The 24454-nt window shown below is 46.3% G+C and overlaps 1 protein-coding gene across 1 annotated transcript in view; it reads left to right on the top strand.

The window, feature by feature from the left end:
- The window catches only part of LOC119383228 (Down syndrome cell adhesion molecule-like protein Dscam2), a gene marked incomplete at its 5' end in the record, with an annotated part of 106383 nt that overhangs the window by 54279 nt on the left and 27650 nt on the right, over window positions 1–24454 (top strand). Inside the window, 4 exons of the mRNA XM_037651270.2 lie at window positions 6493–6670; window positions 7173–7402; window positions 17122–17283; window positions 23056–23346. Of these exons, the coding sequence (XP_037507198.2) occupies window positions 6493–6670; window positions 7173–7402; window positions 17122–17283; window positions 23056–23346 (861 nt within the window). The remainder of the gene's footprint in view (window positions 1–6492; window positions 6671–7172; window positions 7403–17121; window positions 17284–23055; window positions 23347–24454) is intronic.

Raw genomic sequence — 24454 nt, 5'->3', positions numbered from 1 at the left:
TCGCGGCATAGCACACACGCCTGCGCGACATTGTCCCCGCTGCGTAAGAGTTCGCTGGAATATACAAACTGATTGCTACGTGTTGCAACACAGCTTACGCAACAGTTCTAATGAAGGGCGATCGAGGGGAGGCATTAAGCTACAACTGACTTGCCACCGTGTCATCATGGGGCGCAAAACAGTCTATTACAGCAATTCGGAAAAGCGTCATGCGCATATTCGCTTCCGGCAAATCATTTGCTTAATGGGACTCGCTCCAGCTTGCGATAAATATCTTGTTTGCGATGCTGCCCTCGGTGCAGCTGCGGTTCAGTGGCAACTTGTTCACTTTCCTCATTCGTTCTTTTTTCGATATTTTAAGTCTAGATACATAACTTACCGTCAAAACACCACTCGGAAATTTTTTTTTTACTCGTGATACCTTGCACTTATATGCATCTCACTTTTCCCAGTTTCCTTTTAGAACGTGCGTGCTACACCCACGCCGCCGGCTCAAAGAGGCGTCTCGAATAACTTATATATATATATATATATATATATATATATATATATATATATATATATATATATATATATATATATATATATATATATATATATATATATCGCGCCCCTCTGTCCGTAAACACACGTCGCTGACACTGGAAGCCTAACGCTCGTGCGTAGCTTTTATCAGACGCAAATTCTTTTCTATAAACGCTGGCTGCTTCGGCAGTCACCGTTTTTTAAGCGCTGTTATTTCAATGCCCAAGCTTTCTTCGACATCTGTGACATCCAATATTTTGTGCGTGATTCTCCATTTAAAGCACCTCTCTCAACAAAGAGCGCGGCTTGTTTCTCTACGTCGTGTCTGGCGCTTTTCCTTAGTCCTGCACCTAATCACTGCAAAACATGAAAGAGCCCACGAAAAGACGTGCGAGTGGTGTTTCTCTCGAACAAGGTACCGGGGCTGTCTACATTAGCGCGTGTTAGCCCAGAACACCGAGGTCCTGGTCACGCTTAATTAATTTAGTAGCAGCTTGTACACGAGCGTGTCCGCGCGGTCTTCTCACTCGTAGTTTCTTTCTTTCGCCATATATCTCTCTGCTTCGGGGCTCTCCATGTGGTGTCACTTAAAGCTGCCACGCTGCCCCCTGAGAATTCGACACAGCCTGACTCCTGTTATAGGCTTTACAAAAGGTGCTTCATTGCTCCCGTGATACGCCGAATGCGGTGTTGGTTCTGGAGAGCCTTGTCAAGCATTACAAAACAAAGGCTCTTCTTGCACAAAAAACGGAAGAAGAAGTTGCTACCGTCGACGTGGACAGTGGTGTTGTAAAGAGAGTTAATTAACGTCATAACGTCAGCATGAATTACTTCGCGACGCGATAGCAAAGGAGCGACATACTAATGAAAAATGCAAACAACCGCAGTGCAACCTAAAGAAGTCATTCGAGAGCCTCCGCGAGTGTTACGACAAGCTATGACAGCTAGATAAACGACGACGAATGCATATATACATAAACGACGAATACATATACAAAACAGGCCGCCCAGCATGCATATAATAGACACGTGATGTTTCTTTTTGTCGTTATTTTAAGAGCCAAATCCAAAAACCAAAACTGGGCTCAATTTCAAGGGAGCGTAAGGACCGCCTGGGTATCTTTCAATTTTAAAACAGTTATAATCAAAATGCGGCAATTCCTGATTGTAACGTGAACTCAAAAAGGCAGTTTCGAATAAAAAATGAGCCAAATCCTGCACCTGTTGAGCCAGATCCAATAAACCAGCGCTACGTCCACAATTGCGGCCGAAACAACCAACATGACCACATCTAATATGTTTCGTTTGTGTCCTAGTCGCTTTGCTACCATGCTTTCGTTTCACGATGAGTTTTTTCTTGGACGAGTTGGTACTTACTCAACGACATGATGTTGTAAGGCAAAACTCGAATATAAAGAGTAACAGACCAACTTTTCTACTTTTTTTCTGCCTCTTAGTGTTTCTTTTCGAGTTTTGTTTCACAGTATCACCTCCTTCTTTCGCTCCAAGACGGTATGTTTCAAATAGAAGGCAACTGAAATGTAGATATTGGGCATCGATCTATTCCTTGAAGAAGAAAAAGCGATGCGAAACGGCACGGCATAAAACTAGCTAAGAAGAAGAAGAAGCTGAGCTGAAGCATTTTTGAGGGCCTTCAAACGAGAAAACGCAGCCGACAGTCCAGAATGGTGCGCGTTTTGCCTGGAAGGACCACTCGCTCTAAAGCTCCAGTCATTGACTTTACGCCCATGCAACAAAGGACGGCACCAGCTGAAGCACAAGGATGTCGTTAATCTTGACGCAAAATATTGTCATATCGTTAATTCGCTGCGATTTAGCTTTTTTACTAGCTAATTGAAGCCCAAATGAAATGTCACAATCTAAAAGAGCCAAACCCCGGCTTTATATTTGCAATCGACGCAAAATAAAGCTTAGTTGCGTGTTCGCCTCTTTCCTGTCATCTTCTTTCTTACCATTTTCGTACGCGGCGCTACACCCAAACCTCCAAACCCAAGTTTTTGTCCTGAAAACCGACGATAGTGGGCTATGTAGAATTTAGGCGCAATATGGATTTGAGTGAATTTCGTGACATGAACGAAGTGGCAAATAGATGTTGGAGTAGCCCCGACCATATTGTCAGTAGCAAAAAACTGCGTTTTTCTTAGTTTCAGTAGAAGTGCAATTGGCTCTTTTAGAAAATAAAAACGCCACACATATGCACAAGAAAGTTATGCTTTAAGGGCAATTCTATATCGCTGTAAAACGAAGGAAGTGTCAGGTTATAGCAATAATTAAAAAAAAGGATCTGAAAACCGTCTGAGATGTCATTAAAGATAATTAAAGACAGCACTCAATATCTACAACGCATAACGCATTTTTACGGACAGATCTCTCTTTTCTTGTTCCCATCATGGTTCAGTTGTTTTGCCCGCTGATGCCAATTTAAAAGCATGCCGAAACATGCGACAACATTAACCCCATCCAAAAATTAAAGTTCAGTAAGTTATTACCCAAGCAGTGTTTGTGGCTCATCGGGAAGCAGTTGAGCGTGCGAATACGGACGCAGAAGAAGAGAACGAGAGGCTACGTTCACGATGAGTCCCTTCCAGCTAGCTCAATTTTCGTTCATAATAGCGTCTATTATTTCTTTTTTATTTTAAGTTGTCACAAAATTTCAGGCGACAACCAGCGCTTTTATAGTGAATTATTTAACTAAAGTGGAAAGCGTAGCGTTATTTTGCATAAAATGCAAGCGAGAAAGAGAGCTGTAAGCAGCATCCTTTGAATTCGTTGTCTGCTTTATACGTGTATGCCGTCGTTATCTTGGCATGCTAGTAATGTATAAACTGCAGAAAACTGCAATGCAGATTGAGGCACTTGCGCGATGATTTCATCCTCCTCGTCTCATTCATTCCGAATGACGCCCCTTACTGTCTTTCCTGCACCCAATGCCGTCTTTGGCACTTCGCTTAAATCAATACTCTTTTGATGCTACTGATATACGTCATACCCTACTTTATCTATAAGCAATATCCTCAGCCCATTCAAATGCCACGCATTGCTTTCTATGATGGCAATATCCGGCCCGATTTGCAACCGCTGCTTGTCCTCTGCCTTTGTCTGCTCAAACTCTCGCATTTTGCTTTGAAATTCGTGTATTACGTTAAATATACCCGAGGATATCTCGACGCCAAGCTCCATGATCTCGAGAATAAAGGGCAACCCCCACGCGTTTCTATTGCCACAACCTTCATTAAAGTAATTGCCATCGTTTCCTTTCATTGAATGCAGCAATCGACTAATCAAAGGATGGTCACCAGTCGCGTGCTGTTCGCCCCGGGAGTTTAACAATGGGCTTCGAGTTTCATTTCCTTATCTAGGACGCTTTCTGTAATTGCTAATTTGGTCCTTTTTCTTTATTAAATGTGAAAAGATAAATATTGGGTTGGTTCGTACTTCGAAGGCTGTACTCTCCCTTTTCATCTTTTTTTTCTACAACGCTGCTATAAAGAGCGCGCGAGATAAGAGTCTTAATGAGAGCTGCGTCGTGTGCTCTTCTTTAGCAGTTATAATATGGGAGCTCGCAGATTTGCTAAGGCATTGTGTCCGGCTATGAAATAGTAACTGGCTGGCCATCTCAATGGGCACATTGTGTGTAGTGTTTGCGACATTTTGTAAGCTTCCAGCGTGTAAAAGGCGCTCTTTCATGAGCGAAAGATTGTTTTGACGACATTGGCTCATTTCTGCCGAACAAAAGCCTTTCAACAAGGTCCGCAGTTGGCTCATTCGGCACGTGCTTGAACGTTTAGAGCCAGTGCATACAGTCGAGAAGACGACAACACGTAGCTGAACAAGAATATAATTTTTATTATGGTAAATAACACCTTAGGTGGCCCTCCCTCTTCATGCGTCGAAAAGAATCCCTTTACCTACAATGAATTCCTACCAACTAGCATAGTCTTCTGCGGTTCTAATCATGACAAAATTAAGATAAACGGTCACAGTTTCACTTCAAGGGCGAAGAAATGAAAGCGATAGTAACAAATTGGAATGTTATACGAAACAAGGCTAGCAACTAACTCTTTTGGATCCGACCTCGCGTAACTCTACAAAACGTTGTGTAAGGGAGTACGGCCGCTCCAGGGAGAGAAGCGGTTTTCGCGCAGTCTTTTCGCGCTTAGAGCGCAGCACATAGACGGTATACGAGCCGATTCCCGATGACTGCCGAGATAGCGGGCCAGCGCTCGCGACCGCGCCCTTTTGATCAAAGTTAGCAGTTGCTTCACGAGCGACGTGGCCTCTCCCAGATTTTCATTCTCCAACGGCGCTCCTTCATGCTCCTTCCCCCGACGAAAGCCGCGCGGTGCGTTTCCTTTGCTTGAGGAGCCATCGACAGCAGTCCTCGCACGTGGGCCGATCTTATCGCATGCGACCTTCGTGTGACGTAGACGGCCCGCTGGTTTTATTTTTCTTTCGTCATAAAATCGCGTTCGTCGCCAGCACTCGCGCGCTTTTACTTGCGCGTATTAAGACTCGCGGGGCGATGTTATAGATTTTGATTTTATGCGGAACATGACGGCGACGGCAAAAAAGCCGCCGAGAGTGTTGATATAATTGATATCGCAATAAAAAAAACACGATCATACTGGGGCCGCCTCGCTGAAAAATATAAAAGCGCCACCAAAATTTCCCTGTGCTCCTTTGTCCCTGCTCGGTCGAGTACCTTGGAGCAGTTAAACAGCGGAGAAAATCAGCCCTGTCTGACATTCCTCGGCTAATGTATGCACGGTTGGTTGTTAAAAGGAAGCCGTCGCCTTCTCCGGTACGATCAGCCAGTGGGGCTTACGTGTATACCTCGCCGTATGACAATGGGATACAAGGCGTCAGCTGTGTCGAGCCAGAAGCATATTTAAGAGCGCGGTTGATATTGCACGTGCCTCTTCGTTCTCACCGGCTCCTGCTTGGATAATTTTTTTTAGTGGCAACATGATGATTTTCGAGCATACGCATAAGGACTGCCGTAGGACTGCCAGAGGTTCTTTTTGTTTGTTTGTTTTTTGATAATAAACTGCGTGTTATATGGTCTCGTCGTCTTCCTGCTCGTGTACGCTGTATTTTTCGCTTTCGTGAGCGTTTCAATTTTGATGAAGACATCGCACCTCAAGCGGGAGTCTGACAAGTCATCTCTAATAAGTAACACATTTCAAGCAGGCGTCTACGTACCCTTGGGCAAAGAATCGAACATCTTCATAGGCGAACAAATTCAACTATGATCAATCACGGGCTGTGATGATATGAGCTCTTTAAACCAGTTGATTTTTAGTCCTACCCGGCTGCTTCTTCGCGCCTCAAGAATATTCTTGGCAGTTTCCTAAGACATCGATATACTTTAGTGAAATTGATGTTAGCGCACCCCGAAACTCAAAATAATATTCAGCGGTATTTCGACGTTTACCAGTGCATTTTCACTTGATACTTAACACATGTAGGCGACACATAGGCGCAAACCTCTATAAGGGCATTCATTCAATGTCTAAAATGTTGTGCATGTGATCGTGTATACGTATATTTAGACAAGTATTTCTATATAATGGCAGAGGATCGCAAACTACAGGACAGTGAAATACACGGGACACAACGCTGCCTGTTTCATAAGCAAAGTGAGCTATTGGGCTAGTTGGTTTTGCATGATTATAAAAACTGCGCTACAGTTACTGCGAAATACGCAGTTAGGGGGGAGACATGAAACGAAGTGGACACTACTTATGAAGCCGTTTCACAACTTACTTATGAAGCTTTTACACTACTTATCAAGCCGTTTCACTGTACCGTAGATTACGCTGTTCTGCCATAGTGTTTATGAACCGACAAGCCAAAGACCCTTCTCTATATAAGTTACGGGAGTATGCAAGTAATGCAGGCAGCTGAGTAACCCTTCCTTTTTTCCATTTCCTGTTATCTCTGCAGAGGACGCACCCGTGTTCGAGCATGTGTTTGCTGAGCGTCAGCTGCGGCCGGGCGGCAGCGTGTCGCTAAGGTGCTCAGCATCTGGCACACCCCTGCCACAGATCACGTGGTCTCTGGACGGAACACCTGTGCCAGAACATTATCATGTCCGAATAGGAGATTACGTCAGCGGCGAGCGGTGAGTTGAACCACTTACTTCCAAACTTTGCAAAAGATAAGCCTTTGTTCGGACGTTTCTCATTAACAGTTGGCTCTGGAAGCCATCCTGAACCTTACATAAGATACTGCTCGCGTTCCAACAAAGGCAGCTATACTAAACTAAATTTTCGTTATAAATACGAGGTAATTAGCAATAGTGTCTAAATGTGACAGTACTGCATTTCAAAGACATGGGTGGTCCTCTGAGAGTGCTTTTGGGAAGCGCATGCCCTCTGTGACGTAGCTACATATGCCAGCCCACACGACGATACTTCATTTATACGGTATTATCAAAAGTAGCTCATGAAGATGCTTAAGCTGCAGCTTTCACTAACTGTGAAGGGCACAAGCCGCAGTGCCATGCCTTGTAGGATCTTGAAAATTAATGCGTTATCACGTATAATGAACATTGGCTGTAGAACTGTGAACGTTGTTTAGGTGTACTTGAAGGTGTTGTGCTTCTCTGTACTTTGTGTTGGCAGGCTCGTGCACAGCTACGTAAACCTTACCGGAGTCCGAGTGGAGGACGGTGGCCTCTACAGTTGTGTGGCCCGCAACGGGGTCGGCCGCGTCTCGCACACAGCCAGACTGAACGTGCTGGGAAGACCTCTGGTGCGACCAATGGCCAACGTCACGGCTCTAGCAGGACGCACCATGCGGCTACACTGCGCAGTGGCCGGACACCCAATACAGAGCATCGTGTGGCAGAAAGGCCAGTGTTCACTTCACTGTGAATACCTCCTAGGTTCTACAATATTACGGCAATTGATGGGAGTCATATCATACGTTACTCATACTGTAAGCGTACATCTCGTAGCGACCACCTTGCACGTTAGCTGTCACCACAGCCCCAGGAAGTGCCGCATTGAGTATACTTCGTAGATTTTGGCTGGTACGGAGCGTAGGACTTAAACTAAGAAAAATATGTTCTTTTAGCCATCTTCTAGCCTTGCAATACTTGTACCATAGCTGCGACAAACTGTGGGCATTCAGCACCTAGGGCGGAAGTCCTTGTTTCTAAGCGAGTATGGCCAATCCACTTATTAGCGTCTGCTGTCGTGCTAGTTCGTACACAACTAAAGTTGAATTAACTCGCGCAAATACTTACACAGAGACAAAGAACACAGGACTCGAGCTCTCGGAACAATAAAATTTAGTTACGAGTGTGCTTGTCCGCGTCCTGTATTCTTCGTCCCTGTCTTATGATTTGCGTCAGTCGACTCAACTTCAGCCAAGCCGCTATACTATGCTTGTTCCGTCTGTTCTGCCTGTTATGTGGTATTTTCCTCCACCCCACCCTACGCCGGCACACTCTACCCCCCCGCCCCCTAAAAAAAAGTACATGGGTGATCGCGTCTTTGTTACAGCCTTTAATGCTTCGCTTCCACATATTCCATGTCCTGCAAAATAAATCTAGAACTACCTCGAATTATGTACCTTAAAGGGGTACTGACACAAAATTTCGCGGCCAAGATAGCCGGCTGGATCGATTCCCGTGTACGTGCGTGTACCATCTGCAAAAGATCGACAGCGAATAAAGCTTGGAAGGTATTTTATATGAATTTTGAAGTTCGCGAGCGCGATCCAGCATTATAGGCCGCACCTAGTGCATTGACACCCTCGGAGGTGACCCGAGGTGACCCCCCTACTTCCCCTACGTAACCGTTGCAGCCGGTACAAGTTATGATGACGTCGTAGCCGCCATTTCTGTTTTGACACTCTTCTTGACGAATCGCTCCTCGCCAGCGGGTCAAACCTGAAGTGATTCTCCACGTCGAAAATTCCTTCGATCCCCGCTGCAAGAAAATCGTCGCCATCAGACGACGATGAGCCCGACGACGACAGAACACGCGGAAATGCGTCACTGTTCTGTGTGCTCACGTGACCGAGCGTTTCACTCGCTAGGTGGTGATAGTTTCACACGGCGGCTTGTCGTTTTTGGAGCTCTGTCAAACCGAAACTGAGGCTCTGTCGGTAATGAGGAGCTTGTAATTATTTATCTGTCGCGCGCTGCAGCAAACGATGTGCCGTGTTATGACTAACAGGCCCCCATCAACACATTGCAGCAAAAAAACGCGGGGCGAAAATTTTTGTGTCAGGACTCCTTTAATACCAAGACACTTTGTAAAATAGGTTAACGCACGTAGCGATTTTAGCGTATTGTATCATTCACTTAGCCCGCGAAACAATGCTTGATACTCGGCTGCCAAGCAATGCCCTCATCAATCTTGAATTGTTTCAAAATGTATGCAGCATTACTCTGTGTAAATTTCTCATTCATGTGTATGAACTTGATGGCGCTTAGTGAACATTTCGTGAGCTTGAGAACGCTGCATAAAGTGTGCTTCAATTTGATACGTCGATATTAACAAGTTTACTACCCCGTATTAATGGAAGACATGTGTATAGGCTGTTTCCCACTTAGGAGAAAACTCGGAGCTCATTGAAACGTGCTACGAGTTTTCCCCTAAGTGAGAGACAGCCTGTACATATATGTGCCTACAAGCGCATTCATACGCAACCAGACTTCTGCCATTAATTATTGCACAACATACTATTACTACAGTCTTTGGGAGGAAAAGGAAAGTATTCTCAAGTTGACTACATCCGTATAAGCCTCTCCGAGTCAGCCTTCGACGGGATTGCCTCGACTTTGTATGTCACGAGCAGAGTTCCAATATCCGTGCCGACACTAATAGAAAACCGGAGATTTGAATTTCGTCACAGCCATTGCGTCAACGTCAACTTCATTCGACTCGATTTCTCGGCACGTCAAGAGGCATTACGATAAGCCTTCTTTCACTTTCATTACTACACTTTTTCGACGCTTTAAAATTTTCTTCCCCTTCACGACAAGACGTCGCGCCTATTTCTTCAACGGTCGTTCTATATGTCGTTCCACAAACAAAAAAAAGAAAAAGAGCCTTGTTTTCTGCTACATCCTTTCAATTTTCTGTTCTCTTCGTCGATTTCTGACCAGCGTAGTATAATCGCCCTGATCGCGCCAATCTAACTTCCTCAGAAGGGCACCGGCGCAACGGGAGCTAGACGGCAGCCGGGGCAGCGTGATTGAAGGCCCTTTTTTCCCCTCGAACGGCTTCTTTCTAACGAGCTAATCGTTTTCCTTCGAAATAGCTTCAATCGCGCCGGTCCCTTTTTCTTTTTTCAATCGAAATATGCTGCTGTTGCTGACCAAGCGTGTCAGGCACATGGCCTGACCGATGTTTGCCACGTTTCTGCTTGACCCTGGACTTCCTACATTACTTTTATTTTGCCATCGTCGTCTTATTTATGTCTAATGAGGCGAGTAGAACGCGTTATCTTCTTTAGTTTCCGGCATCAAATCCTTGCCCCATTGGTATCAAGTAATGTTCCGGCCGTGCAGCACGAAGTTTGAAAAGATATAAGACTGCGAAGCAATAAGTGCGCGCGTTTCGGACAGAAAAGCTGGGCTTTACGAATCGAATGAGTAGTCAAGTGAAAGATGAAGCTTTGACGGCCTTGTCATTAGTCCTATTGACTGGCTAAAAGCTAAAACTGTGTAGATGAAACACGCACTAGATAGTGTTAAAACTCGATCTAACGAAACCCAATTTACGAAGTTCCCGATCTTACGAAGAAAGTTCCATTCCCCGGCAACTACCCATAGGGTTCGCAGCTCTCACCAAGACAAATTAACGAAACTAACTTTGCATCAAACCAGATTTAACAAAGTTTTTCCTGAAATAACTGAAAGAGCGGCGATTTCTTTCCAATTCTGAGACAGATGGGTTTTTCTTCGAGCGTGTGCACTAACGCTATCGCATTAAAACATCTAGGCACCTTAACCCCAGCCCTAGCTATATTTTGACGGGGCTGCACGCCGCACCGATGCAACCACCAACGGATTCAAAGGTTGGTAGCGCTCTTACATCTACAGGATGGCGCTATGGGAAGCGATGGTTTATTGTCACTGTAGAGGCTTCCGCGGAGGTTGCTTTCGTCATTTCATGGTTTATGCCACAATCGGCAATGATCGTCTCCTCGCAACTGTCTTGCGCGGCCTACTCGCACGCTCACTGCATTCGTTCTCCCAGTATTTGCATATGATATGGAAGCCTGTGATAGCTTCACGTCACCGTTTACCTGGCCTACGTTGCCCGGACACGAGAGCCTCCATGTCCAGGCCGCCCTCACATACTTTTCGCACGCGCAGGAGTGGTAATACAACAAATACAGCGGGCTGATGTAACAGAATACGGCCGCTCCAGGGAGCGAAGCTGTTTTCGTGTGTCTGTTTTCTCAACGCGAAGTACGCTTCTAGAGCACAGCACGCACAGGAATATACGAGCCGTCTATTGATATATGTCGAGATAGCGCGCGCGACCGCGCCCTTATGATCAAAGTTCCCAGTTGCTGCTCCAGTGACCATAGGATGAATGCACCCCGCGAAAGTTTCGATTTATCGCCTTGATCTTCCCTAGGAGCAGCACTGAAACGTCGGTATACTGACGTCACGGATAACATGCTTCGTTATATTGAGCTTCAATATACACGGTGTTCTTCAGGCATGGAGTTGTTGAAAGTGAAATACTCTGTTATATCGGGAATTTCGTCGTATTGAAAATCGTTAAAACGAGGTTTAAGTGTATTATCAACATGCTCAATGCTGGGCCCTTTCATGTTTTTTTAATGCGTTTTATGTTCGTATCAAAATATGTAGAGGCGCAGGAACGCCCGTTTAAACTTAGAAAACACGAAGCCACCAATACACTAAAGAGAGCCAGCAGCAATACGCATTCATTTCCGCAAAGAACGCGCTCATTCTTAGCACCTGTTTTGTCATTGGGGATGTTAACTTTTCTGAAAACAGACTAATTTCACAAGGTACGAGCGTGATGAGCCAGGTATGCGAAGGTCTAACCGCTAACCGTACTGCTAACCTCCGTGCCGCTCAACAGAAAATCCCACTGTTCTTCCTACTCACGTTAACTAAATTACATGTTTCGCAATAAAGATTTAACTCATCGCGTAATGCCCGACTACAGCATATGTTTTACTTCGCTTACGCACGCACGTGGCACCGCCATTTTCCAGGATAACTTCGCGCGCCAGGCTCTGTGAGCGACGGAATTTCAGCGGCTATTCCGCCGCAGATTCTAAGCATTCACGGTCTCGCCATTAATGACGTGACCGGTTGAGTCTTGGAAACAGCTTATGGCTCCTTTCCGCCTTGATCGTGCGAGTCATTAGCGCCCGACGGGAGCCGCCTTCGTTTGCGTTGCGTCGACGATATATCGCCGACGCTTTCGCTGTATGATGACTTTTATTGACTAATGAGGGGACTCGCTCGCGCTCTGCTCGTTTCGAGTCGCTTAGCTTTGATTAGAGGAGGGCAACGTAGACGGTCATACACTGCCCCTGCTGCTCTTTTGCTCGCGGATGTCAATTAGGCGCTCAACAAATGCGCCTGGTTAGCGCCGCACAAATGGGAGCCAGACTGCATGGCAGATTTCGCACCTTAATTGTGCTCCGCGCAATCTCCCTATTGGTTTTTGACTTGTTTTGCTTTTTCTTAGAATCATATTTGTCTTATTCGCCCGCTCTATTCTAATAGAAAGTCATAAAGTGGGAGTGTACGGTAGCATACATCCTCTGCTGTCGGCTTCCCAAAATCTATAGAAATACAGCGCACATTCCTTTTTTTCTGTTTTTGAATCCCAAAACCTGGTACAGTACAAAAGTGGGACCCTAGTTTTTTTTAGTAGAGGCTGGTGTAAAGATAAAAAATCCTCGATTTTTTTTTTCTTTTGTCTGCTTGGGAAACTTGTGTTAATAGTCGCATCTCCAATATCTTATGTTCAACGCCTTTTGCGTGCAGTTCTCACAAGAGCAGTGATCGAGGATCTATTGAGACGACGTATAAAACAAACTCTCTCGTATAAAACAAGCTATCTGAGCTGCATTACAGATTCTTAAAACCCAGACAGATTTCAGAATGAAATTCAGCTAAGATGACCGGCGTAGTTCCCAAATATCAATTCTGAACGTTTGGCAAATCTGCCTCACTCATAGGAACTTTCAAAGCAACTTTTCCGCTCAAACACGTTTCTATAACAAAAAAAAAAAACACTACAGACGCGCACATATAGAAAAAGAAAAAAAGCTCTGCTGGCTCCAAATGGACTTATTCTCCTCCTCGTCCTCGCCCTCCTGTGCGAAAACAGCTTCTAGTTTGTTTGCCTGCACCCATCCGTACAATTCTGGCCTGTAGCCTTGAAGTTCTCATGGAAGTAAGCAGCGCGAAAAGCAAGACGACGCACACAGGGAGGAATGACAAGAACAAGCGCTGGCTTTCAACTAAGCCTCTTTAATCAGAAGTAAAACATATATACATCACCCCGCCTAACGGTCCATGCGCAAAGAAAATTTTCAGACCCTTATTTTCCTATCTCTCGCTCAAAAACAAAAATTTTCTTCGCGCATGCACTGTTATAGGCAGGGTAATGTATATACGTTTTACTTCTGATTAAAGAAGCTTAGTTGAAAGTCAGCGCTTGTTCTTGTCATTCCTCCCTGTGTGCGTCGTCTTCCTTTTGGCGCTGTCTACTTCAACGGATCCATACCAACTGGCCCAGCTGACTACACCTATTGGAGTCTCCACGTGACTAACCGCTGAAATGTCGCAGGTAAAGTTCGGTTGGTTTAGGGGTTTAACGTTTCACGGGACGTCAAACCCCATAAACCTACGGTGAGGTAAAGTAGAAAGGTGGGCGAGTTGGAAACTACGCATACTCTAAACGCCACCCGCGAAAACGACGGATGGGCACAAAAAAAAGAAGGGCACAGGACGGTGTCTCTCATAGCAGTGTCTTTCACAGGCTGTCTCTCATAATCTCCTAAATATCTACGGTGGCTCTCATAGCCTATATTGCTCTGTTGCGATAGAAGCTATGAGAGACACCGTAGCGGAGGGCTTCGGATAATTTCGACCAGCTGCGGTGCTTTACCGTGCACAGACACCGCACAATGCACAGGCCTCTAACATACATACATACATACATACATACATAATACATACATACATACGTACGTACATACATACAAACGTACATACATACATACATACATACATACATACATACAAACGTACATACATACATACATACATACATACATGCATACATACATACATACATACATACATACATACATACATACGTGTGTGTGTGGTGTGTGTGTGTGTCTGTGTAGGGAATAATAATAATAATATCTGGGGTTTAACGTCCCAAAACCACGATATGATTATGAGAGACGCCGTAGTGGAGGGCTCCGGAAATTTCGACCTCCTGGGGTTCTTTAACGTGCACCTAAATCTAAGCACACGAGCCTCAAACATTTTCGCCTCCATCGAAAATGCAGCCGCCGCGGCCGGGATTCGATCCCGCGACCTTCGGGTCAGCAGTCGAGCGCCATAACCACTAGACCACCGTGGCGGGGCCTGTGTAGGGAAGACTGAAGCCTAATGGCAAGGCACCTAACAATTTCCGCACAGGCTGTCCGCAGCGCTAAGTAATTGTTCATCGTTCCCCACTCTGTATGTTCATCACTCTTTCTTGTCGGAAGCGCGTAAGACGTATGGAACGAAACGAATATTCTAACAAACGGGGCTAGCTTTCGCAGTTTCCTTATATATACCGCCTATAGAGCATGAATTATTCAATGAAGGGGCGCTCAGTTCGCTTTGCACTCCCGAAAGTTTATTATACCTAGTTTAAATCCCTTTAACAAAAAGTGGATCTCGAAAGTTTATTAAGTCCGCGAGAAAGGACATTTTTCACGTCGCCACGCCGGAAACTGCGAATTAGTTGCTCTGGTCGGAACTGTGCGCGTCGCCTTGAATTCGAAACAAGCTGCGGCTCCTTTTTATTTTCCTTCTTTCAGATCCTGCACAAAGCTTTTAGTTTACTCGCAAACGTCGAGCAAGCGGCGGCGTGCAGAATTATATGCACGCAAAGTATCTAAATGCCCACGTGGCGCCATGAGCACGAAACAGCGATAAGCGCATAGGGCGTATATCTCATTCAGTAAATCTTCCCTTTCGTGCTCTAGGCCTTCGACGAAAGCTAAAGACGCATTCGCACCCCCTATCATAGCAGATGTTCTGGCAGCACGCTTGCAAACATTCATCCGAACCCGCAGAAAAGCTTTTATTCCCCAACTTTACGGCACAATCGCACGGAAGGTTATAGTGATTTGGCATATTATTAGCCAAGGAGGTAGGGCAAGCAGTACTTACAAACATAAAGTTTTGTGATTACAGCCCCAAGTTCCTCATAGGCACTTATTGAAGTCACCATTACGTTTGTCTAGATCAATATAGTACGTGGCATAAGTACAACATATTCTTTAGAAGTGTGTTGTGTTACCATGATTTCCCGATTTATCCTCACTGTTTACTTTCGGCTCAATAACTGCATGTTTTTTTTTTTTTTGTTAGTTGTACTGCCATTAATATATTCCCCCGAATGTTATGCTTTGTCACACTTGTAATTTTTATGATCTGTGATCTTTTCTTTTTCTTTTGTCTTTCGTATGCTCCTACGATTACGGCTCCTGTATACGGTGCGCACTCACGAAAGCGACGAAGGCGCTCGCACATATAATTTCACCGTTCAAGTGACCTGTTAAACGGCTCTTGACATTTGATCCCTTGTTCTTATTTAGGTCTGTGCATTTGTATGTGCTCTCTTCTTATGCGCGTGCTTCTTTTTTCTTTTTTTGACATCATCAGGTTTCCCTTTGCCCTTTTGCAGTGCATGGTGGAGAGAGGGATAAAGGTTAAGTGAAAGGCAGGGAGCTGAACCAGAAGATAAATATCCTGTTTGCTAGTCTCCACTGGGAAAGGGTAAGGGGAGACAGAAAGGTAAGAAAAGATTGAGTGAAAGGGTTTAAAAAAAATCCCCGCCCAAGCACATCGTACAGACGGTTAACCAGCGGATCTTAAACGAGCGGCCCCGTTGTTAAGCAGTGGGTTAATCTCGACGGTGTATTGAAGCGTTTCTCAATTATTGGTGACGTGTTTGTGGTTCTTAATGAGACTACACACACGTTTGGCTTGGGTGTTTATTTCACATGCCGCACACTGTGCCTCGCATGATCACCGTCATGGAGTGTATGCAGCGGTTCATTGTGTTTAGTAATGCGTTCATTTTGTCGAACCACAGGCGGCCGCAGCCGGAGCCGAAGTGCCGCTCGAGAAACTCCAGCCGAAAGCGGGCGTTGGGCCAGGCGAACGCGTCCCTCCATTGCCACGTTGACGCTGCTCTGCCCGCACCTCCGCTTCCTCTGCTCGCCGTTGTCGCTTGCGTTCGATCTCTCGAGCTAAGCTGGGCGCCGTGGTTATCAGCATCGGCCCGCAATTGGCGCTTGCATTCCGCTTAGCGATTTAGCGCGGCTTGGCAGGCATCCCCGGCAGGCATTTGCTGCTTGCGCTTGGCCACCCGGGTCTGTACGTGTGCCCGGACTGCAGCATCGGCCCAGCGAACACGATTTCTCTCACGGTTCTGCTGTCGGCGCTGTTCTTCGAAAGTTGTCTGCTATTCGAGAGTTCGTACGATCCCTGGCCTACTCATGTTGAAGTTATTCACAAACTTTGGTTAAGTTGAGTGTTCCTCAAGAACACCAACAGCGCTTTTGTGTTGCGCATCGCACAACCGCTTTCTTGCCACGGACCGAGATGGTGCCGCAGTTGCAAGCTCGGGCCGCGTTGCAAATGAAGTTCTGCCTTCAGACTCTGTCGTTCGGCTTATGTGACTGTACGTAGGCTGCTTGTATGTATATGTCATTCATCGTAAATACTATAGTCATCACCCGACACCCGGAGTAGCAAGCCAGGCGACAAACCAGGCTAACCTCTCCGGGATTTTCATTAGATACTGTTGTCTCTCATGTTGAAGTTGTAAGTTGAAACGGCTGCGCGTGAGTTCGGTGACACGGCTGCGACGGAACGAACGACGTCACTGACGGCCCAGCCAATGGCGCGCGTGCGTGTGCATGACGGAGAGAACAACGTCACTGACGGCGCAGCCGATGGAGAAGTTTTTGGCCAGATCGGACAAATATCCGGATTTTCGTTTTTCCTAGCCATGTACAGCTTCCATGTAAAAAATCATATAAAGAAAATATGCTAAACATGTAGTTAGCCGTCCTATACCTTTCACTCTCTCTACCCCCCCCCCCCCCCCCCAATCGCTATTTCTTTTCATCCCATCTCCAGTCCTTATGCTTCTGTTTCATCCTTCCTGAGCAGTACACGCAGGCTTTGTGTACTTCCCGCCGTCAGTTGCCAGTCGGCATATTCCCTTCTTTCCCTCTCTGTAAGGTGCGTAGTATATTTCCGTTTCAAACAATAATGGTGGTTACTCCTAATTTCTCGTTCTCGTCGTGCAGATGGCCGCTCGCTGCCGCAAAACCACCGCCAGCGCAGCTTCCCCAATGGCAGTCTGGTTGTAGCCGATGTGCAGCGCAGCGCGGACGACGGATGGTACTCGTGCGTTGCCAGGGACCCCCAGGGGAACACGGCGAAAGGACAGCTCGCCGTACACGTCATGAGTGAGTACACACTACTGCTCTTGACACCTGACAGCGTTCACTTGGATTTGGCCAACGTCGCAACGTTGGACCTTTAAGGGGGTATGCGTACCCCCTTCCATGGTAGGGCAGATCGACCAAAAAAGCAAGTTTTTGATTTCATTACTAAAGAATAATACACACTCTGAGGAGCAAAACTGTGCATTGGCGAGCGTGTAGGAGTACTCCAAGCCATTTAAAAATGACGCCAAAGACCGCAACCCCTAATGGTTGCGCGGGCTCTCTCCCTTTTCCATCGTTGTTCCTGCGTGTACGCATTTTTTTTATAATAATTGTGGATATATCGGTTGAATATATTAACTTGCTACCATTTTCATACTTCTTCATTCCAAATTTTCCTACCAAAGTGCTTTTGCAGCGTGCGTAGTCATTCTTGCACGTTGTGCGCACGTTCCCTCCGTGTTTTTAAACATAAAAGCGTGTTTTTCTTACGAACAGCTTTTCTGAAAATTTTTCAAGCTTGATGTACCTTTTCTGGTAAACTGTCTGACCGATCGCGCGGAAATTTTCTCAGATTATACCTGAATCTCTTCCAAAAAGTCTCAACCTAAAACTTTCAAGACTGTTAGACTGTTTAGGTTATGGTTAAGAAAAAAGAAAGATTATTTAGAAAGTCTTTCCCACGGCGCGTGACAAGTGAGGACAATATTTTTTTTCTTGTGAGATAAATGTGTGGGCCCGTTTTTACACGTATAGGATTTAATACCAATATCACGCGAAATAAGCGTGCCAAATTTCACGGTCATACTGTTTTCGTTTCTGAGAAAAGGTACATTTAATTCTGTACACCACTCTAAATTTTAGTGCTCAACCAGAAACAAGTAAGAAAAGCTACATGATCAAACCTTTACATACTGAAGGCAACAAGCTCTCTTATTGAGCACGCAAAATTTCTCAACGAAATATGGAACAGTTCCTGAGATATAAATCTGAAACCAAGACAACCCGTTTACCCTACCACACCCCCTTAAGTTGGCGCGTACGATATTACCACAAGGACCAGACGCGGCAGCACTTGGCAGCTATCGGCAGCGTAGCCAGAATTAATTTTTGCGCGGGAGTGGCGTTCAACGAACCTTTATGCATGGCCGTTGCTTGTTTTTGTATGTTTGCGTGTATATATAGACATGGAGACCTGAAAAATTCCGGCGCCGGGGTTGAGGGGGGGGGGGGGGCTGACCCCCTGGCTACGCCATGAAGAGCTATTGTTTCGTTACCTTAATCAAAACCTTATCTATACAAGAAAACGGACGCATTGTAGAACGCGTGAAAGATATCTGTTGAATGACTGGCATCTGTACGCTGAGTAGTGAGAGTCAAGGTTCTTTTTACTACAATGCAAACTCGGCCACCACAGCCTTGGGAACCAGGCGTGATAGCAATACAATGGCGTAAACAAATCGAGCTTGAGCTTAAAGATAAACTACACCTTTACCTTGACACACTGAATTATGCGCTATAGGTTTCAAAACAGGAGAAAGTGCCTCAGATCAGGCTGGCCGACGTTTCGATAGGGGACCTATCTTTGACAAAGATAGGTCCCCTATCGAAACGTCGGCCAGCCTGATCTGAGGCACTTTCTCCTGTTTTCAAACCTATAACGTGTATCCATCTGTCGGCTCCCTTCTTGATCTTGAAATATGCGCGTGGCACTTTTCATCCTGACGTGTCCGCACATTCTGTTACAACTACCATTTTAATATGGTTCCTTCAGTCGAATAGGCATCTGTGCCAAGTTCTCGGCGGGCAGAGAGACAACAACGGAGATGTGTCTACAAAAAGATGTGACGATTTCGAGTACCACGCTGTGTACCAGATCTTACGTGTGTGTACTTACAAGTATAAACTGTATACCTTCTCATTTCCTGCCCGATCCAATAAGTATCTCTTAAAAGAGGACTGGTACTTAGGGCCGACTCCGAGTTTGAAAGAAAATTACTTAAGCAATTTATTCAAAGTCGGTTGCAATCGAGACAAAACTACCTGTTATACCGGCAAGAAGGGCCTCGATTTCTTAATAGGCATCATGATTTGGCATGTTGCAAAAAAATATGGCTGATCCCTCCGTCATAGGAATCGGTATAACACGAAAGTGAAACGTGTCTTCGCAGAAGTAGTGCTTATTGTGCAGTGATATATGAGAGCTTGTACAATGTCTATTCGTGTTTGGCAGCTACAGCACCGTTTTGACGTGGATGCACCCATGTTGACAGAATGTCTCTATCGCTACGACTAACGCCCATGATCATGATTAAACCGTTGTGGTAGCTGACGTTGTGAACATATATTTGGTCACAAGCGAATCGTGAATCCCGCGTAAGGATGATATCAACAAGCTCATAATCAACACTGGTACCCGGTATGCACTTCTTCAAAGCGTCGTTAGTTAAGGAGAGAAACGGCACGGTGTGCGCTTTCTAGCAATGGGTGACCGACGCCTGCGCGCATGCATACACTACCACACACTACGCTTCAGCAGCACGGGAGGTAGATGTTCGTAGCCTGAGCCGCAAACGCGTGCGTCCCGCTGTGCTCTGTCTCGCAGGCGCTAGTCTCGCTCCACCAAGGCACGACATTCGCCCGTCGAAATCACGTCATTTCTGCAACGCGTATTGCAGCAGTTTTGTTAGTCGGTGCTCTCGCAATCGAAGCAGTCGGCGGCGGAGAAATCCCGTTGGTGCATGTGGAAGCTGCACTACTCCGATGAGCCGACGCACGCTAATACGAAGCGAAAGGCAAAGAAAGAACGTAACCAACGTAACTGCGTCAAGAGTGCCTCGGCGACGCCAGCGCGGCTAGTGTACCTCGCTGGTATCGAGACGCTGTAACCAGGAAGCGCTAGTAAGTGTCGATCGTGAAGTATTACTTCTTTTCACCTCTCACAGACGGCGGCACCGGCCCGCTCCGCGCCGCCTACCTACACCGCCAACAGAGAGCACCGTGCGAAAGAGAATGTGTGAAAGATCTAAGGCGTGTTGGCGCCGTGTGCAGCCCTGCCGTGTTAGCTTAGTCGGTAGGGCGTCGGGCGCTTGCCGTCGCGGCCTCAAGATCGTGAGTTCGATTCCCAGCGGGGGATCTTTTTCTTGGTTTTTTTCTTTCTAGCCCGTTCGCGTCCATTTTATCAACGTCATATCCGTGACGGATGTACTTGGTGGACCCCGGCATAAAACACTTTTGTGTTAAAAAATGTGAAACACGAAACTTGAGTAAACTTAACTCTTCAGAAAGAATAGATATCGCTGTTCTGTAAACTGGATCTATTAAGGAGGAGGAGGAGGAGGAGAAGAAAAACGGAAAGACAGGGAGGTTAGCCAGTTCTCAGACCGGCTGCCTACCCTGTGCTGGGGAAAGGGGAAGGGGGAGTGAAAGATGATAGAAAAGAGATGTTACAAAAAGAAGAGAAAAAAAGAACAATAGTACGATAAACGACACTGCTTAAAGTCTGTCTATGAGATTAATTTTGCGCAAAAAGCGCAATAACGCTTTCAAAGCTTTCCGTGCCGAGGATGGTTTCGGCCAGTGTCCTAAGATCTTTTCCTCTGACAGTGGACGATTGTCAAGTCTATTTAACGTTTTGGACAGTTCTTCTCTTTGTGCACTGAAGCGAGGCAAGAGGCAAATACCAAGAGAAGCTTTCGTGGACATTTATAGGTTTTGCCGTGGCAGGGCTATAGGGTAGACGCCCCGAGCGCAAATCAGAAGGAACGCACGTGTCTCCCATCTAGTCCGGTCGTGGTTCTGCTCAGATCATTGTGTGTGTGTGTGTGTGTGTGTGTGTGTGTGTGTGTGTGTGTGTGTGTGTGTGTGTGTGTGTGTGTGTGTGTGCGTGTGCGTGTGCGTGTGCGTGTGTGTGTGTGTGTGTGTGTGTGTGCGTGCGTGCGTGTGTGTGTGTGTGTGTGTGTGTGTGTGTGTGTGTGTGTGTGTGTGTGTGTGTGTGTGTGTGTGTGTGTGTGTGCGCCACAGAGAGAGAGTGGGAACTGCGGATCATTTCAGACGTGCGACATGAGAACGGAATCATAATGTGTTGGTTACTCCCTCGATCATCTGCCAACGTGTCCTTCGAGTTCATTCTCTCCCCTCGTATCCGAGCAATAAAGGCAAAATCGACCAACGTTCGCTCAAGCACATCGTAGGGTGCTAAGGGGAAGTCGATAAAAATGGAAGAGAAAGAAAGAACATCGGAGCTCAAGCGACGTCCGCGTCGAAGCGCGAGCCATTTGTCATCTCGGCACTTCCACACGTCGTTACACGCCACAGCGTCCAGTAATGGTCAGACTCACGGTCGAATGAGCGTCTCCTTTCCGGAGGCTAAGCCGCTTTCGCGAGTCCCGCGCGGGAAAATGACCTGGCGCTCGAACTCGTATCCCTGTACTAGCGAAAGCACTGCGTTGTTGAGCTTTCATCGTGCGAGTCAACAAAGCGCGTCAAATGGCTACATAGTTTCTCTATCCACTCGTGGAGAAATAAGCGTAAACGTTGTTCATGCAGACCAGGCGTCGGAATAATTGTTGCATTGGGTTCGTTCTTCGGTAATCGAAAACAGCGTGAACTGCTTTGTGTTATGATAATTTCTTGCACGCAGCAGCTTACGACGATCATTAGGTGGTCGTTGTACTCTGTCCGCTTGAACACTTAAAGTTAAACCGCGAGTAGGTTTTCCGACGCTTAAGCTTGCGCTTAAGCAACTCCTTATGTGCAGACGGTACCAAACAGCTCTTGCGCATCGAAGCGCGGTGAGTGCGCGGATACCTGGTTCCGCTCGCGCTGGCTAGGCGTCTCCATTCTCCTAGAGACGCAATCATTTTGAGTAACGTTTGCTCATTTGCACGCGCATACGCTCGTATGCTTCAGCCTGGTCGCGCTACGTAGTGAGAACTGACTTCGTTCTGTACCAGCTGCACCGCAGGATGGTAGCCGAATTCAGGTCTTGGGTTTTGAAGCACAATCAATAGCTGCATACTATGCATCTCTACCAAAGTGCTTAGGAAGTAGCAATGTTAGATATGAGAGTTGGGCTAGTTGGTGCAAATTACTGTCTTGAGGCATACCTACGTAGCGCAAAAAGGGCGAAGGACAAGGCAAAAAAAGAAAGACAGGATACTGCGTCCTTTCTGTTTCTCTTGCCTTGTCCTTCGTCCTTTTTTGCGCTAAGTAGACATGTCTCAAGTCAGCGCTTAGAAAGTGTTTATCCTCTCCAGTGAGGAGTGAGCGTGCGCTAACGCGTGACTTGTATGTACAGTCGCCGTCAAAAGATTAGAGAGCACTATAGGTCTGAGAAAACTTCAAACTTGCAGGCAATTTGTGACTGTTTCCTCTAGAGACTGCATAGTAGATGTTGTTGGCGTGTTTTAGAACATGCCGGAAATCTAAATTCAAGGCTACCTGCCGAAGCAGCAGGAATACTCAGCTTTTCTTGTGTCTCGTGGTCTCTAGAATACTGGCGTTGACTGTACATGCGAACTAGCATTTCTACAAGGCGCTGTAACACGTGCGCCTGCGCCTGTAGGTCACTTTTTGTGTAATATGGATTTAGTTTTTATAACAATATGTGCCGCACTTGTACCGAATGCGAGACAAAATGCAGGCAATGGTCAGTTGCCAACCATAGTTGTTTATATATTTTTTCTCAACGTGGCGATTCCGTCCGAGTTCGCTCACTGCGAATATTTACAGCTTGTCGTTTGACATAAAGCCCTCCTTTTGTGCAAGTATAGACTTCTCGTGCACTTGCAGCGCCACCGGTCGTAAATCCGTTCAGCTTCGCCGATGACCTGATCGAGGGGAAGCGTGCCGGTGCCGCCTGCATTGTCTCGGACGGTGACCTGCCCATCACCATTCAGTGGCTGAAGGACGGAGTCCCCGTCGAGCACCAGAGGGAATTGGGAGCGTCCGTTGCCGATGCGAACGACTACACCTCGTTCCTCTCGTTCACGGGAGTGCGGCAGCTGCATTCGGGCAACTACACTTGCGTCGCTTCAAACCCTGCCGCCTCGGCAAACTACACCGCTCCCATGGTCGTTCAAGGTGAGTGCGGAACTGCACGTGCCAGGCAGCACTTTACATTTATTTTACCTTGCATTTATTTGCGTCGTAACTTAACAACTGTCTCTCGGATTTCTATCAAAGCAGCGCAGTGAAGTTGTACTTTTGTGCATCATGGCACGAGGTTTTTTACACATGTAGATGTGAGCCAGATATCCTACAGAAGAAGTACTTGCAGCGTAGCGGACCAAAAAGAAAATGCAGTGATGGCTCTTCCCGCTATTTTACTTTTTTTTTCATAGAAAGCTGTAGTCGCTGTTTCTGTGTAAATTGTGTAAGCCAACCCCTAGCTTGAATACCTTGCCGTGAAATTATGAAAAGACATCACGACAGCCAGTAACGGAAGTTGTTAGAGTTATAAGAAGCAATGTCAGGCTGATGACGGCTACGCCATTTCCCAATCTTGAAGGCAGTGCGATTTACATGGCGTTTCGTGAAATAGGCGCTGCGATTCGTGTCAGCCGCGCAATTTGTACACGGCGCCGCAGATAGAAAAACAGTAAAAGGGGAGGGTTTGGGGGGGGGGGGGGTGTATTGACGTCGTTATTTAGGCTTTGTATATATATATAACCTTACTGCATATTTCTCCCGATTTATCGTTGTGCGCAGTCTACGTTTTGTGCGTGCATGCGGCGAAAATTCATGCGTTCCGCCACATTATGTGTGTGCTTCGTGTCTTTTTCACCAGCGTGAATAGTTATTGCCGTGAAACATTCTGTAAACATGAGGGAACCAGCAGGAAACGACAATGTGCGCTTTGCTTGGCGCGGGCGATGGCTCCTTCTCGCTTGCGCGTGCTCAGACTAACGCGAGCAAGATCGAGGGATCTAACGCGGCAGCGACGGAGGCGGCCGCATTTCGATGACGGCCGAATCCCATAATTATGATGTGAACTTATATTTTTGTGCACGTTAAAGAACACCAGACTGTAAAAAATTAGTTCACAGTCCTTCGCTACACGACGGGCCTCGTAAGTTTATCTTACTTTTCGTGCGTTCGTACGAAAACTACGACCGTATACGTAAAATGTTTGAGTTCAACATCTCTCCCTGACTCCCTCTGTCCAGACAGAAGTGATGCATGGCAACGC

Source organism: Rhipicephalus sanguineus, chromosome 2, assembly GCF_013339695.2.
Source record: "Rhipicephalus sanguineus isolate Rsan-2018 chromosome 2, BIME_Rsan_1.4, whole genome shotgun sequence".
Classification (NCBI taxonomy): Eukaryota; Metazoa; Arthropoda; class Arachnida; order Ixodida; family Ixodidae; genus Rhipicephalus; species Rhipicephalus sanguineus.
The sequence above is the reverse complement of the archived record's forward strand: the minus strand, read 5'-3'. Positions and strand labels throughout refer to the sequence as shown.